This window comes from Aedes albopictus, chromosome 2, assembly GCF_035046485.1.
Source record: "Aedes albopictus strain Foshan chromosome 2, AalbF5, whole genome shotgun sequence".
NCBI classification, from domain to species: Eukaryota; Metazoa; Arthropoda; class Insecta; order Diptera; family Culicidae; genus Aedes; species Aedes albopictus.
In genome coordinates this window covers 31,930,279-31,946,493 of record NC_085137.1, presented here as the reverse complement: position 1 = coordinate 31,946,493, position 16,215 = coordinate 31,930,279, and the positions used below count along the sequence as shown (strand labels likewise).

Here is a 16,215-nt window from a genome sequence, read left to right as displayed (position 1 = left end):
TAAAAACCCTTCATGACGAAGAGAACAAAACTATCTAAAATACGTAAGTTCCTCTATGTTGCTCTAGAATAGATAATTTTTTTTTTAATGATAAATGGCGCCACATGTGGAATACTACTAGAATAGGAAGCGTCTGCAAAAAACTATCTAAAATGTAGAAAACAAATAAACAAACACTCTAAATCTGAAACAACTTATAAACAAACTGCACGCTGCAATCATCCGTAGCCATTTCGCATGTGCAGTCAAGTTTAGGCTTGTCTAGCGGCGGCAGTAGCAATAATTCAAAACAACCACAAGTAAAACTAATATTTACTCGCGTGCCAACGATGATACCACGAGGAAATCCGCCCTTCTGCGATGCAACTTAGTCAGCTGATGTTTTATTCACATATGTAGACATGTTCCAATTGTTCCAATTCTCATAACACAATATGGAATCTGATTCATAGTACTATCCCTTTGTCACATCGTCATCAAATTCGATTAACCTACAGGAGCATATCATGCAGGCTGATAATCATTCTTTGATCCATGTTGTGTAAACGATTACCGGCGTCGAAACAACCGGAGGCCCTACAATTCTATTTTTAGCGCAGAAACAGACGCATAGTGGAACTATCGCGAGCACGTGTTTTACACTAATCGCGATCCGTATAGCATGGCATCTACCCTAGGTTGGTGCAGTTGAAGTGAACTGCAGCCAAATTGATGCCACCAGCCTGAACATCGATGTGTAAATATGGAATTGTTGTATCAATCCAATACATACATGGCGGAGGCATATGAGTAATCTATTAATCATTTCCAATTTTCGTTCGACAGCCCGAATCACGCAACCAAACACCGTTCGGTGGAGTGAGTCGTTGATCTGGATTTACCCCGCGGTAATGTAAACATTCGACATCTATGCATAATAGATTTCCATGGAACGGATACGGAGCGCTTCCATGTTTCGAAAGAAAGAGGTTCTTTTGATAATTGGGTCATTTGGTAAACAGAATACTCCGAAGATTGGAAGCGTTCATCTCTAGGTTTGTATCGGTAGTAAATCTTCTAGCACTGAGATAGTCCGTCAGTTGCGAAAATAAATATGTAAATCATTCCGTGCAGACGCATACGGGAGCCAGTAAACGAGCAATGCGTAGCGTCCTCCGCTAGTAGAGGTTAATTCGATTGTCTGATGCCCCGATCAAATATTTGAACAAAACCACCGCCCATCTCATTCATGGAATCACATTCGGTTCTGATTTTTATGACACACACAAATCTAATCAAAGCAATTCGCCGTCGTCGGTGTTAGCGCGGTGGTGATAACAACAAAAAGGTCGATTTATGACCGCCGCTAGGCAGCTCCCAGAGGAGCGCTATTCGTCATAATTCGCAAACCTGCGATAAGCCGAGTTAAGCCGGGACGACCAGTGATGTGATAAGCCACTTACCGAAACTGAACTAACTGTATGTTGTTGGATGACGGGAGACTTCAATCCATTTGGAGTTTGATGCGTTTCACGATGCACGCTTCTTGTTTGAAATCATTTTTTTTCTAATACATTTCACTAGACTAATGATAAGCTTCTTATTTTTGCACAAGGACACTTTGAACTAACTCACTAGCTTCTCTCGATTCCGATAACGTTACGAAACAACGGTGTTTAAGTGTCGTCTATGTGGGAACTATTATTTACATTCAACAAGTTAGGCAATTTCGCTCTCATTCTCGAACATTACTAGCTACACACTGCAAAACAAGGAAACTATAAACAATTCACACTTCGTTACACACTAATTGCTGTTTGCCACGGTGATGAAGCTGTGTACAAGATGGATGATGCCGAAGGTCGTCGGAAGAGATGGCGTGGGTTCCAGTGCATTGCGAATCTCTGAAAGCAGAAAAAAAAGGAAAACCGGAGATGCATATTAGTCAAATGTGTGGCACGTGTTTTGCGCGATTGGTGATAGCGAACAGGGTCAGTAAACGCCCACATGGTGCTATTGATGACTGATGAATGAAATGGATGAAATGAAATGAACAGATTTCGACAGATTTTTTTTAGATTCGAGACAAGAACATACACAACTGTGGAAAGGCTTCCAGAAGAAAAAAAAACTGGTGAAATACTTAAAGACACTGCTCAAAACAACTCGTATTACTCTAGCGTGAACTTTGTATGGGGTTTTACACCAAAAAAAACAAGAACATCGTAACAAAGTTGTTGCACGATTTCTTGTTTTCAATTTTCAACCATCCCCCTTTATTTTGAAGGAGAGTTTGTATGTATTGAAACAAAAATAAAAACCTTAATCCAACCTCTAGCGAAATCCAATTTTACTTGCAGTTTTTGCAAAAGTTACGTTCGTATGGCACTCGCAGTGGTCTATTCACCCTCTTTGCCGATTACTCCACAAACTTACTCTTAAATTAGGGAAATTTCGAACTGCTTCCTGCTGTAGCTCCCATTCCAAACCAATCTTGCCCTAGCAGTCTGGCTATTTGCTCGGCATCCAAGCCTGGTTTGACATCCGCCGAAAAACTCCTGTCATCTGCCGCCGCTGAATGTGCCAACGAAACGGGAGCGCTAGTCGAACGGATCGTGGAGAAATTTACATCCTCGAAAAAGTGATGCTTCCGTATGCTCTCGTATCGCGTCTGATCTTTCATGCCTAATCTTTCTCGCGGTTGCTGTACCAACAACTTCCGAACCAAATCCTCGGCATCCGGGCTAAAATTCTCCGGAAATGTTAGCTCCAAATTGTTGATTTTCTGGAATATCAAATAGTCATTCGCCCCTTGAAATGGCGGAAAGCCGGCTATCATCTGATACAGAATACATGCAAACGACCACAAATCCGATGCTTCGCTGGAACCTCTTCCACGCAGGATTTCCGGAGATACGTATTGCGCCGTTCCCACGAAGCTTCCACTACGTGGTCGCCCAGTTTGTCCATCGGGATCCGCTTGGGGCACCTGCGCATCACCAATTCTCGACGATCCGAAATCTGCTATCATAACGTGGAATTCGTCATCTAATAGGATATTTTCCGGTTTTAGGTCTCGGTGAATGATATTCTTTGCATGCATTTCTTCAATTGCTAGCACAATTTGAGCAGCGTAGAACCTAACCGAAGCCAAATCCAGCTTTTGCTTTGTTTCCATCAGACCCAACAATGTCCCGTTTTTGGCGTACGTCACTACAAAGAACAACTTCGTAGGATCCTGAAAAGTACAGAACAGCTTCAGAAATCCCGGTACTCCGCTCATCCGGTTGAGGGCTTCCCGTTCGCGTTTCACGTATTCTTGCTTCCGTTCGCGGATGATCTGCCGCTTTTCGCAAACTTTCACTGCAACAAGACAACCGCGATTAGAAAACTACGAAATGCGGAACTGCACCCCCGGTCGTTTGCATTACCTGCCCATTCCTTGTGGGTGTGGATATCTTTGGCAAGGTAAACGACGCTGAAACTGCCTTCGCCGATCTGCTTCCCAAATATGAAGTCGGCCGGGCACCGTTTGATTTTCCGAGGATGGTTTTCACTCGACGACGGTTGACTGGGTTCGTCTGTGGAATCGCTCATTTCACAAATCGCGCGCTCTGACTAATGAAATAAATAGCGATTATGACCTACGGAAGAAACGATAAAAACTTTGCAACAGAAAAATGAATGGGAAAATGATATGTTGGGGCACGACATTCTACAGCAAAACTAACATTAATACTAAATAACATCCGGGAACAGTTTGATGAACAAGTTGTATAATTGAATTTCGCTTGGAGTTGGGGCTATACATATTTGTTCCAGTTTATTCCTATATTAGACAAATTGAAAGCAATTAACTTTCATATATGATGCGTTTTTGAAGATTTAAGATATATTTAAATATTCTGACATCAACAAAATCAAAATAAATCCATATCCAACGCACAACATAGTCAATGCCAAGGTTATATAATACCCACGATCATGAACATCTAACAGCTGACTAGTGCGAAGAAGCATCGTATGAAAAATCAGTCAAGCGATACATTTACAGAAACGTGGGAAAATCCCACATTGTAGGTATCTGCTGTATATCTATCCACTACCTATTAGCTTCACCAGTTCCGAGCTTTGCATACAAAGGGAAAAACTCTGACTTTTGATCAAGAACATATCTGAAAATTGAACAAGCTTACAGGTGTAAAACACCTTCTGACACAGTTGTTCCAATTATGTTCATATCACGTGTCACTGTCAGTTAGGAGTGATCTCTAAATCTCATTCTACTGCCTTGCGATGACGAATGCTACTAGCTCCTTACTGCCAACAACCAGAGCAACAAGTTTCCCTAAAAAGAATTCGGTCAGCATCGGCTAGCGACCACCAAGATAGCAGCTGCTGACACGGCTGACACAGAACGCAATGTCACTCGCAGCATCAGAGTGGCTCGCGTTTAACATGGAAGCTTAATTACCTTGGAAAAGACGCGCAAGACACAGTGTTAACACAAAGAAGACAAGTTACTGCCGACAATATAATCTGCCTTGAAGTGGGAGAATGAAGAATAAATCAATACTCAAAACTCTAGCAAGGTATTATTTATAATTTTAAATTTCTTCGAATTTCGACTGTTGGTGATTATGTTGGAAGGGGAATGGCGTTCAGTCTTTGGAGGGATAACTCAAAAACGGATTCTTAAGCTTTCATGAAAGCTTAAGAATCCGTTTTTGAGTTATTCCTCCAAAGACTGAACGCCATTCCCCTTCCAATATAATTTTAAAGTTCGTTCAACTCGCCTAACAGAATCGAATAGTTCGATAGCAGATTTATAGAGTTTGAGGGTAAGACAAATGATCATATGGAAAGATCGCGCGGTGGTGCACAAATAATGAACTTCAGCCGAAGGTCATGTTGTTAACGAGTGATCACGTGATAATTTTGTTTCCAATTTCTGATTTTGAGAAATATACGGGTTTGCTAAAATGTCAGCACATTTAATTTTGATTACCGAATTCGGGAATTTTTTTTGACGAGATTGAAGTTGCTGAACACAAACTTGTTCGGCAAAAATGAATTTGTTTACCTTCACTGAAGCTCAGTAGAATCGATTACCGAAACTACTGAAATCACCAAAATCGTACTGCTAATCTCATCAAAAAAGTACCGAACCACCACAGACAAACAGACGTAACAATTGCGAAATTTTCATCGACCTCGCTTTTAACGATTATTTCAAGTCTTCATAGTTGTGGCTTTCACTACCAGAGGCGCGCGCATCGGTTTTCTTTGCGTTTGACGTTTCACACTAGCGCCTTCTGTTGACGATATTTCACAACGCAGTGTTTCGTGAAACATTTCCACCAGGTGATGGTAGTGTTAATTTGGCGATGAATTTTCACGGTAATGGTTCTAGGTGTTACGTTTTTTTACCATTATGAATTCTTTGCAATTTTGTAAAACTAAACACAGTTTTCAAAATGCTGAAATGTTGCTCAAAATACTTGCACTATAAGTATAAGTACAAACTTTATTTCTAGTAGTTTTTCGGCATTTCTTTAAAAAAAATGATATGCGATATGAGATGTCTGGCCCAAGTCTACGATGTATAAACATTTTCTAATTTGTGTATAAATGAAAGTCTACGAGGGGGAAGGGGGATGTCCGAGATGATAAAAAATGGTGTATGTACGTGGCTTATGAACTGTCCCTTGCTGGGATTATTACAAGAAATCATGCTGAGGTTCATGTGAAAGACTTCCTGCTACGATCACTTCAGGAGTTGCTGCCGGGATTTTACCAGGGATTTCTTCAGAATTTCCTCCAGAGATTTCTCGTAGCATTTTTTTTCTAATGGATTCCACCACAAAGCCTTTTCAGGATTTTTCCCAAAATTCCTATTGGGAACCTTTCTGGAATTCGTAGTGGAATTTTTCGAGAAATTCTAGCCACGATTTTTCCAAGAATTTCTACGGGGATTTTTCCAGGAATTCTAAAGAGAATTCTTCCGCGATATCTCAATAAAAAAAAATCCACGCATTCCTCCTGTGATACGTCAAAAAGTTTTCCTTCGGGTTCCTCCAGAAACTCCTGCTGGAGTTCCTCCAGAAGTTTGTGCTGCTAATTCTGCATCTGAGGAATTTCAATAGGATCTCTTCTAGGGATGTATGTAGCAATTTTTGTAGGGATTTCTATAATAACTCCTCCTAGAATTACTCCGTAGATTCATCCAGGAATTTACCTAAGGATTTTCCTAGTGATTCTTTCAAAATCTCCTCATAGGAGTCCTTTAGGAATTTCTGCTGGGATTCGTCCAGAAATTCCACCAGGGATTATCCTCGAGGAATTTCTTAAGAAAATGAAAATGTTGAAGCATTAAGTTATTTCAGTGATTGCTCAAACAATTATCCAGGAATCTTTCAAGGGATTTGTCCAGGATTTCTCTATAGATTTCGCGTTATGGCTTCTATGGATTTCCTGGAGGTTTCTCTTGGGATTCCTCCAAGATTTCTTCGGAAAGAATATGGTATTGAATTTTCCCTAGTTTTTTCTTCAGATATTCCTGCAAAGACTCGTCTAGAATTTCACGCAAGAGCTTAGACTCTCAAGCCATTTCCGATGACCCCCAGAACTTTTTTCAGAAATTCCTTCGTGGGTTTCTTTAGGAATTTCATCGGGAATCCTAACAGCAATATCTTCAGATATTTAAATACAAAGAATACACATTTCTACCAAAATTACTAAATAAAAATCGAAAGCAATGTTGATAATTCCGCAGTGAAAATGTATTCACTCTATTGCGCATGCAGAATGGATTACAGTGAATACATTTTTAATACAAGCATTTATGTTTTGAGCGAAAAAAACTGCTTTCGAATATTCAATTATGACGATTATGTCAATGACGAATCTTTCAACCTTAAGGGATTCTTTCAGGACCTACATGGTTTTGCACAAAAATTTCTCGGATAATTTCTCCAGGAATTCCTTTTGAGATTCTTCCGGAAGTTTCAGGATTTCTCAAGGGATTTGTTCTTAAGATTCCTCCAAGAATTCGCTTAGCGATTTTTCCAAGATTTCATTCCGAGATTCTACCAGAAATTCGTTCCCAGATTCCCATAGTAATTCCTTCTGAGATTCCCCAATTTTTGTTGGGATTCTTCCTGGGATTCCTTTACGAATTCAGGGATACCACCAGGACTGCCTTCCCGTTAAGGAGCTCTTAGATGCGTCCTAGAAACTTATGGAGAAATCCCATAAATAGCTCTGTAGTAACTACCCAATTTTTGTGTAAATATAATATCTAACTACATGGAATACTATTCATAACAGTACCTAAATGTCTAGGTATGATTCATTTTGTCTACCTACGGTAGCATAAATACTGGTGGTCATTGGACCACACAGCAAAGACTGACTAGCCTTGGACTTGTCAACATCTTTATTATTCTTCTTTTGACGGATATAAAAAGCTCAAGAAATCTCAGAAGGAGGAAGAAAAATTCTCTGAGGAGCGTCTAGAGAAATGTAAGAAGGAACTCATTTAGCACTCCTAGATGAAACTCGACCTGAAAACAATCCTGCAGGAATCCCAGAAGGAGTTCTAGGAGGAATCCCAAAAGAAAGATCTGGAGAAATCGCAGAAACAGTTCCAGGAGAAATCTCAGAAGAAAGGACAACAACAACTACAACAACAGGAATCCCAGAAGAAGCTCCTTGAGAAATCTTCAAAGGAAGTGCTCGAAGAATTCAAGAAGGAACTCCAAGAGAAATCAGAAGGAACTCTTGTGTGATTCTCAGAAAGTACTCCTGGAGGAATTCTCAAATTAGGGAATCCTAAAAAAACTCTGAGAAATTCTTTTTTTGAGGAATCAAAGGTTTCATCTTGGATTTTTTTTTCCGATTTCCGGGATTTTCCCAAGATTTGATCAAAAATACCTTCAGAAGTTTCTTCTGGGATTTCTCCAGGAATTCTGTAAGATCCATCCAGGAAATCCCCTCAGGGTCCTTCCAGATATTTCTACTGTGATTCCTCCAGGAATTCTTTCATGCATTCATCCGAGACTTTCATTCAGGTGTACGTAAGATGTTGCTTCTGATATTATTTGAGGAGTCCCTGCTGGGATCCCTCAAACAGTTTCTTCAGGAATTCTTCGTTTTGAAATTCAGAGGATTCTACCAGGAGTTCCTTCACGGGTTATTTACGGAGTTCTTTGTAGGATTCCTCCTGAAGTTTACTCTGGAATCCCTTAATTCTTTATATGGAGGATTCCTTCTTCTGAGATTCCTGCAGGAACTCTTCCTAAGATTCCTTCAGAAGTTCCGTCACCGGTTGCTTCCAGAAATGGCTTCTTTAGCGGTGTTGGGATAATTCCATATTCTGAATCTGCATGCCAAACTGAGCTGAAATTCACATTTTCATGATTTTTGGTGCCCGGGAACCTGTTTAAAAATCAGTTTCAAGTTTGTATGGGAGCGATTTGTCGAGTCATCCCTCGTCGCATTTTGTACAGGGCGGAGCAGTCAAGTAGTCGCCCAGCTGTCAAAAGGTGATATCTAAAAATCTCTTTGAAATTGATTTAAGGTATCGAAGTAAAATTCTAAAAATCTGAAAAAAATCATAAAATCATAAAAAAATAATTTAAAACCCCTTTTTGTCTGGGATTGCTTTTCTTCTAAGATTAATAAGTAGGTGCTTCTGAGATTTCATTTGAAATTTCCTTCACTGATTCCTGAAGGAGTTACTTTATAGATTTCTCCCATAATTTCTTCAGGAATTTCTCGAGGATCATCCGAGATTTCCATCGCGATTTCTTTAGAAGTTCTTTACAAGATTGCTTCAGCAGTTAATCGCGCGATTTCTTAAGGAATACTTTCTAGGATTCTTTTCGGAATTTCTTCAGTATTAGTCCAGGAATTCCATTCGAGATCCTTCCAGGAGTTCTTTCTGGAATTTCTCCGGAAATTTGCTTTGGGATTCATCCCAGAAATCCTTTCGGGATTGCTCCAAAAGTTTATAATGGGAATACTTCAGGGTTTTTTTTGCTAAATTTCTGTAGGATGAAATTACTTTAGGAGTTCCATATGGAAATTCAGGACTTCCTTGAGGAATTCCTCCGAAAATTGTTCAAAGAATTCCTTTAGCAGTTTTGTAAGGAATTCCTCCAGGATTAACTTCTGGTTTTCCTCCAACAGTTGTGCCAATAGTTTTTTTAAGTTTTAGTGATATTCACTTCCAGAATACCACTTTAATTTTCTTACACACACTAATGGAAATTCTCACCGGAATCGTAATTAAATTCCCACCGATTTTCCTCAAAGTCATACCAAAGTACGTCTCTAGTACATATGTTTTTTAAAATTAAACAAGGTTTTCCACACGATTTCCGTCGTAATACCAGTAGAATTCCGCCTAACGTAGATTGACCCGCTTGTTTTATCAGGCTAAAAGTCAAACTGCAAATTTCCTCAGCTCATAAGTGTCAGCATTTCCTTCAGAACACCCTAGAAATACATTGGAGTCTCTTAATTAAGATTTACCCCAGAATCCACTCGGCATAGGGTTTCGGTCTACTTGGGCACCCGCACCAATTGCCGGCACCTCACAGCAAAACAAATCAAAATATCACTTGCCGCATATTGTTCAAACGCATCACCGTAGGTAATCATCTCCCGCAACATTTCCGAAACGGGATCCACAGTCAATGAGCTACACGTTCACTCTGAAGCCGCACAAGTGCTCAAAATCTATAGCCATAGATTTGAATAGAAAGTTTAATTTATGCTTACTCATTAGGAATTGAACCTTTTTACTTCGAAAGAAATCAAGAAATATGTACTGCGTAACGGGACACCATTGCAAGGAATCACAAATTTTGACTGAAAGTCAAAAAATTTGTAATTGTAATATGCTGTTTTGTTGTAAACGATAACCTTTTAGTTGCTACTTTGCATGATGTCAAGGATACTGGAATATGAAACATTGTTGAGGAGAAATGCTAAAATGCTAAAACTAGCAAATCATAAAGCATTAAAAACAATCTTAGGTGAAATTATAGAATACATCTTGAAGGGATAAATAAGACTTATCAATATTTGCTACTTTTTAGAATCAAAATCGACAGCAGGAGCCTAGGAATATCATTCGATGAAGTATAAAAACAGCGGTGTAAATTTTAAATTAAATGTAAATTGTAAATGTAAATATTTGTAACAAAATGATCGAAAGATACAAGCTCTTAACATACGATAAATAGATCTTTGCTTACCGTGTTTTATTCACAGATGGATGAATATGACGTCTATAAATAGTACAATGCTGTGAAGCAGACACCACAAGCTTCGCCTTCAGATTTTTTATGTGGAATGCAACTGCCTACAGCAAACTTTCTGTTTTTGTATGTCACACTCTTTTGAATAGTAAAATAAGTAGCAAACTACGTGAAACAACGATTTATTATTTTGAAAGAATGCAAATTCATCAACATTCACAGCAGGTAAGAACCGTTCTGTCACCAGCTCGCACTACCACTGCCAAAATAAAAAAGGTAATCCACACACTCGTTCCCGTTTCCATCTCAACGCGAAAACATTCTGGCAATCAAAACAATCGTCGCTCATCCGCATCCACTACACATTGCTGCATCACTTCCTACCGGCTGCCGACCGGGCGGCTTTTCATTCTCTTTTGTTCGCAGCTCTGTTGTAGGTAATCTTCGATCCGATTGAATGATTTCTAATGCAAAGGTATCTTCCACGCGCCGTCTTATCACAACGAAACACCCACTCTGACAACAACGAAGCACTAATTTTGTACCTTTATGAAAATTTCTTCGCGTTTTCCCGTTCGGCGGATGATGGAAGGAAACACCACGCGCGCGTTATTGTTTTCGTCGCACAACTTCTCCGATTCGTATTCGTCTGTGGCACTCTCTGATGGCACAGGTTGTGATTAGTACTTTATTTACAACGGGCCACCCCACACTCCACTTCGAAGGTATTGGGTAAATGTAATAGCACACCTAAATCGCCGGAGGATCGAACGCGAAAACACGTCCGCGCCGCTCGTAAGTCAACTCGGTTATGAACGAACGATGGCTGGCGAGTCGTAACGGAAAACGGAACCGACCGCCCGAACCAGGCCCGAGCGAAGCCAGCTGTTTTTGTTTGGCGTTCGGCTTTCAGCTGGCGTGTCGTTTACAATGCTCGAGTTTTCATTGCACCCTATGACTGAAGTTGTTACCCTCTTTCTGACGAGTCCACTTGTTTACAGCACTGTTTGCTCTGGTTTCCACCAGAGCTCGCTTCGGTTTGGTTTGTTTTTCTCCCGCAAATGACATTGAAACGTCAGTCGTGTCATTCAGTGCAAAATTTTCATCATCTTTGGTCGCAATTCGGCTCGTTTCGAACGAAATAATCCGGATTTTACGCGTTCATTGGCAATTAATCGTCCGAAAAGGTGTCCCAAACCATAAATCGCACCCATGACCACCATGGAGCGTTCCGTTGTGTAAGTATTTCCCGTGAGTTGGTGGAGATTTATGTGTTTTCATGCTAAGCGATGTCTGGGATCTTTGCAGCAATCCGGCAACACCCGTCGCCCGGCAGCCCAGTCTGGACGACATGAATCTGGACCAGTTCCTGAAGATTTCCAACTACGAGGACACGGTCAAACAGCTGGATATTTACTATGGGATCGGTAAGTGTGGAATTGGACACGCAGAAATCCACTTTCAATTTCAACTTCGCTACGCTTTGATTGATTCGTCCTTGACTGAATGTTAAAAAGGGGAATCAAGCGGCAGCGAAAGTGTTTTATTATCATTGTTTTGGTTTGGGAGTTTAACTGGTTTTAATTTGTTTCAGTTAAGCGGCAACTGTTGCAGTTCCAAAGTCCGATTACCGGCTTGTTTCCGGTTTTGAGCACCGATCGGGAAGTTGGAAGCATCCGTGATAGCGTTTACTGTGCCGCTTCGATCTGGAGTTTGTATCAAGCATACAGGTTTGAAATGTTGCTAAATCGTCTTAATTTATCCTAATTGGCATATTTTGTTTCTAGGCGAATCGATGATGACCGTGGCAAATCGTACGAATTAGGCCAATCCGCAGTCAAGTGCATGCGAGGAGTTTTGGAATGCTGGATCAAACAAGCCCACCGGGTGGAGAAGTTTAAATCGCGTCAATGCGCCATCAATGCACTGCACTGCAAGTTCCACCTGGACACCGGAGAGGAAATCTACTCGGACGAAAAGTACAATCACCTGCAGATCGACGTGGTCTCAATCTACCTCATATTCCTGGTGCAGATGATATCGTCGGGACTGCAGATCATCTACACCCAGGACGAGGTGGCCTTCGTGCAGAACTTGGTTTACTACGTGGAGCGTGCCTACCGGACGCCGGACTACGGAATGTGGGAGCGAGGTTCCAAGTACAACGATGGAACGCCGGAAATTCACGCCTCTTCGATCGGAATGGCCAAGTCGGCGCTGGAGGCCATCAATGGATGCAATCTGTTCGGCGAGAAGGGTGCCTCGTGGAGTGTTGTCTACGTAGACATCGATGCGCACAATCGAAATCGCAGTATCTTCGAAACCATGCTACCTCGGGAGTCCAGCTCGAAGGGAGTGGACGCCTCTTTAATCCCTACGCTGTCATTTCCGGCTTTTGCTTCGCACGAAGATCGGCTGGTAGATTTGACCAAGAACAATGTGATCAAACGGCTGCGTGGCAAGAAGGGTTTTAAGCGGTTTAGCCGCGATGGGTACTTGTCACGGTTGGAGGACAAAACCAGACGATACTACACTAAGGGAGAGATTAAGGATTTTGAAAACTTCGAGTGCGAATGGCCGATATTCTATACGTATATGATCATCGACGGGGTGTTCAAAAACAACTTGGAGCAGATCGAGGAGTACCAGATGGAGCTAAGGAAGTGCATGCACTCGGATTTGAATGGAGGTGAGTTGAAGTGAGATGATTAGAGTCAAAAATGCTCACTCTTTCTTTTGTCGGGTGAAGATCCAGATGTTTGAACTGCTAAGTTAACTCAGTAACACTGATATAACCTTGGTACCGACCGAACTCAAGATCCACTATTATTGATGAATAGAGATCCTGAGTTACAGTATGTGATTCCCCCATTCTGGCGCAACTAGATTTATAAAGCCATTTACGTCTTTAGGGGATAAGATCCATATGTTACCCGACGTCTCCTCTAGAAAAAATGTCTTGCCTTATTTTCCGGACCGATATGTCATGACAGCAATGTCACGCCGTTGGCAAGGAGAGCAGCGGTATTGAACATTTTTGTAACATTTTCTTTTTTTGACAGCAAAATGGCAAGACCAGTGAAGAGAATATTGTCAGATAAAAGGGGCACAAAACAAGCAAAAAAAAAGACGCGGCGATTACTCTTTATCCCAACTTTTAACAGATAATGACATCATCGCGAATTTTTTTGTTGCAGACAAAAAGGAAGCTGAATTTGTTGCGTACTTTTCAACTCGTGAATAATCAATTATTACTAACCCAAAATCGAATCTTTTTGATGATAGGTACATATTCGGCAGCGTTGCAGTGTTTACCGACTCGAAGTTACCGCTCGAAAATCACAATGGAAGGCTTCAAAGTCTCTAAACTCGTGGTGCACGATCTTTGTTCTATTCTGTTCAAGTTGGGACAAACCTATGTCGCATTGGGTAGAATGTCGCAACAAATTCAGGTTGCGACATTGCCCTTGTTGTTGCGCGATGGTTGTATTTTGATTCACTGGGCAAGACATTTCTATCTAGTGGAGATGTGGGGTTAGCAGAACCTAATAAAGACTTGCCAAGAACTTTAAACCTACGATGTGCTAGTGCACTGCATTAGCAGATTAGGTGTTCTGATGTTCCCCTCTCCTCTTCACAGAAGCGACAATTTGAGGTTTGAATTTCTCTGATCTTTCATAAGATGGTACCTGCAGGGGCAGTGTCCTGTCCTGATATTAGACCGGTGTAGATGTTGAGATCTCTTTTGCTCAGACCTAATACACGGAGACAAATTTCGTTCGTTTGAAACAAAAATATTCATGTTTATTCGGTAAACTGATAAAATATTTAAAACTAAAATATTATTTTTTAAAACTAACTCAATTACATATTGATTTCTACAAAACCTATGGAAGAGCCCCCCGTTCCGCCGTTTATTTTTGATGCCAGAACAAATTGACAATTTATTTGAGTTTACCTGAAATATTTTTGATTTTACCATGCTTTTTTCTGCGTGTACACCCACATTCTTGTTTTCGATCGAATCCACTTTCGAACGTAAATCGTGCGCATTCTCGTTTACGCCAGTAAAATCAAATGGGCTACGGATTCGAACGAACCAAATACGTTCGAAAGCGAATACGCCCGTAAACAAGAATGAGTGTGATAATCAACAATAGTACGCCACAATACTCGGTTTGTGGCTGCCGCTCTCCATCCTCGGTCGCGCCCAATGCTCGCCAGGTCACGCTCCACCTGGTCCGCCCATCGTGCTCTCTGGCGCTCCACGCCTTCTTGTGCCAACCGGATCGGTAGCAAACATCAGCTTTGCAGGTTTGTTGTCCGGCATTCTTGCAACATGCCCTGCCCACCGTATCCTTCCGGCTTTGGCCACCTTCTGGATGCTGGGTTCGCCGTAAAGTGCAGCGAGCTCGTGGTTCATCCTTCTCCGCCACACACCGTTCTCCTGCACACCGCCGAAGATCGTCCGCGTTCGGTTCGGTTCGCGTCCGTATTTGGTTCCGCCTACCAGCATGTACTTTGTTTTTGAGGCATTCACCACCAGTCCGACCTTTGTTGCTTCGCATTTCAGGCGGGTGTACAGCTCTGCCACCGTTCCAAATGTTGTGGCAATAATGTTCATGTCGTCCGCAAAGCACACAAATTGGCCGGATTTTGTGAAAATCATTTCCCGGCTGTTGAGCCCGGCTCGTCGCATCACACCTTCTAGAGCAATGTTGAAGAGTAGGCATGAGAGCCCATCACCTTGTCGCAGTCCCCGGCGAGATTCGAATGAACTGGATAGTTCACCCGAAACCTTTACGCAGTTTTGCACACCGTCCATCGTTGCTTTAATCAGTCTAGTCAGCTTCCCAGGAAAGCCGTTTTCGTCCATGATTCTCCATAGCTCTGCGCGTTAGATACTGTCGTATGCCACCTTGAAGTCGATGAACAGGTGATGCGTTGGGACCTGGTATTCACGGCATTTCCGGAGGATTTGCCGTACGGTAAAGATCTGGTCTGTTGTCGACCGGCCGTCGATGAAGCCGGCTTGATAACTTCCCACAAACTCGTTCGTTTTAGGTGACAGATGACGGAAGATGATCTGGGATAGCACTTTGTAGGCAGCATTCAAAATAGTGATTGCCCTGAAGTTCTTACATTCCAAATGGTCGCCTTTCTTGTGAATGGGGCCGATTACCCCTTCCTTTGCTAGAGATTCTTGGGGGCTGATAATGATCCTTATTTCACCATACTCGTTATTTTTTTTATACTCAGCAAGACCTCCGGAAAATCGATGTTTAGCGGAGATATTTCAATCTTCTGAACTACATACTGAGTAGCTGGTCTTCATTTTTAGTCCACTGCACAAGTGCCCCGCCGTAGCGCAGTAAGGGCAGCTCTCTGGGGTATTTGCCCTAGTGTACCATAGGCTCCGTTCGCGGTTCAGCATTTTCTAAACCCCCTCAACCATTCAGCCTTCGGCACGGGTCGCATAATACCTAGGCATCGGGGTTTATATTCTTCTTTTGCTTTACGTGATGGCCCTGATTAAAGCATGAGAATAAAAGCAATCGCAACCTTTCTTCTTTGCCATATAAAATAAAATCCTAGGAAAAAATTGGCAACATTCTGGAAGTTCTTGCTTATTTTCTGGTCACGTTTTACAATAAACTTCTACAAGTACCTGAAATGGTGTAAAATGAGAAGAAAATTCTGGATAAATGTCTAGGGGGGGGGGGACCTGATTTTTTTAGTTCTCTGGGAAATGTTTTAGTAAATTTATTGCAGAATTTTCGGTGAAATTTTTGAACAAATTGCTAGAAGCAGGGTGTCCACTACCTGGAAAAACCTGGAAAGTCAGGGAATATCAGGGAATTTATTTTTGGGCCTCGAAAGTCAGGGAATTTTGTTGATGGTCAGGGAAAATTTTTCACGACAATCATAAAACGATGTATTTGAGTTATACATGTTCCTACAGTTAGGT

At 41.5% G+C, this 16,215-nt stretch overlaps 3 protein-coding genes across 8 annotated transcripts in view; 1 reads left to right on the top strand and 2 right to left on the bottom strand.

Annotated features, from left to right (window-relative positions):
- The window catches only part of LOC134287518 (piezo-type mechanosensitive ion channel component-like), a gene marked incomplete at both ends in the record, with an annotated part of 43,398 nt that extends 32,793 nt beyond the window's left edge, over positions 1-10,605 (bottom strand). The window contains 2 exon segments of the mRNA XM_062849422.1: positions 1,443-1,883; positions 10,245-10,605.
- On the bottom strand, positions 2,423-3,576 carry LOC109402475 (3-phosphoinositide-dependent protein kinase 1). The gene is made up of 2 exons (XM_019675162.4): positions 3,411-3,576; positions 2,423-3,342 (listed from the first exon to the last, which is right to left on the bottom strand). Exons 1-2 carry the CDS (start codon positions 3,574-3,576, stop codon positions 2,423-2,425), a joined length of 1,086 nt encoding a protein of 361 aa, XP_019530707.4.
- Positions 10,606-11,325: 720 nt separating the features above from the next.
- LOC109402506 (probable phosphorylase b kinase regulatory subunit beta) overlaps positions 11,326-16,215 on the top strand; it is a 28,759-nt gene continuing 23,869 nt past the window's right edge. For all 6 annotated transcript variants that reach the window (XM_062849419.1, XM_062849417.1, XM_062849415.1 and 3 more), the window contains exons 1-4: positions 11,326-11,485; positions 11,556-11,674; positions 11,842-11,977; positions 12,035-12,936. In XM_062849419.1, coding sequence (XP_062705403.1) covers positions 11,460-11,485; positions 11,556-11,674; positions 11,842-11,977; positions 12,035-12,936 — 1,183 coding nt within the window. In that variant the 5' untranslated portion in view covers positions 11,326-11,459. The remainder of the gene's footprint in view (positions 11,486-11,555; positions 11,675-11,841; positions 11,978-12,034; positions 12,937-16,215) is intronic.

Excerpts from the sequence above, each read along its gene's own strand:
- LOC109402475 (XM_019675162.4), bottom strand. The coding sequence starts at position 3,576 with ATGAGCGATTCCACAGACGAACCCAGTCAACCGTCGTCGAGTGAAAAC. Across the intron at positions 3,343-3,410 it reads CACCCACAAGGAATGGGCAG|TGAAAGTTTGCGAAAAGCGG; the intron begins GTAATGCAAACG and ends GTCTTGTTGCAG.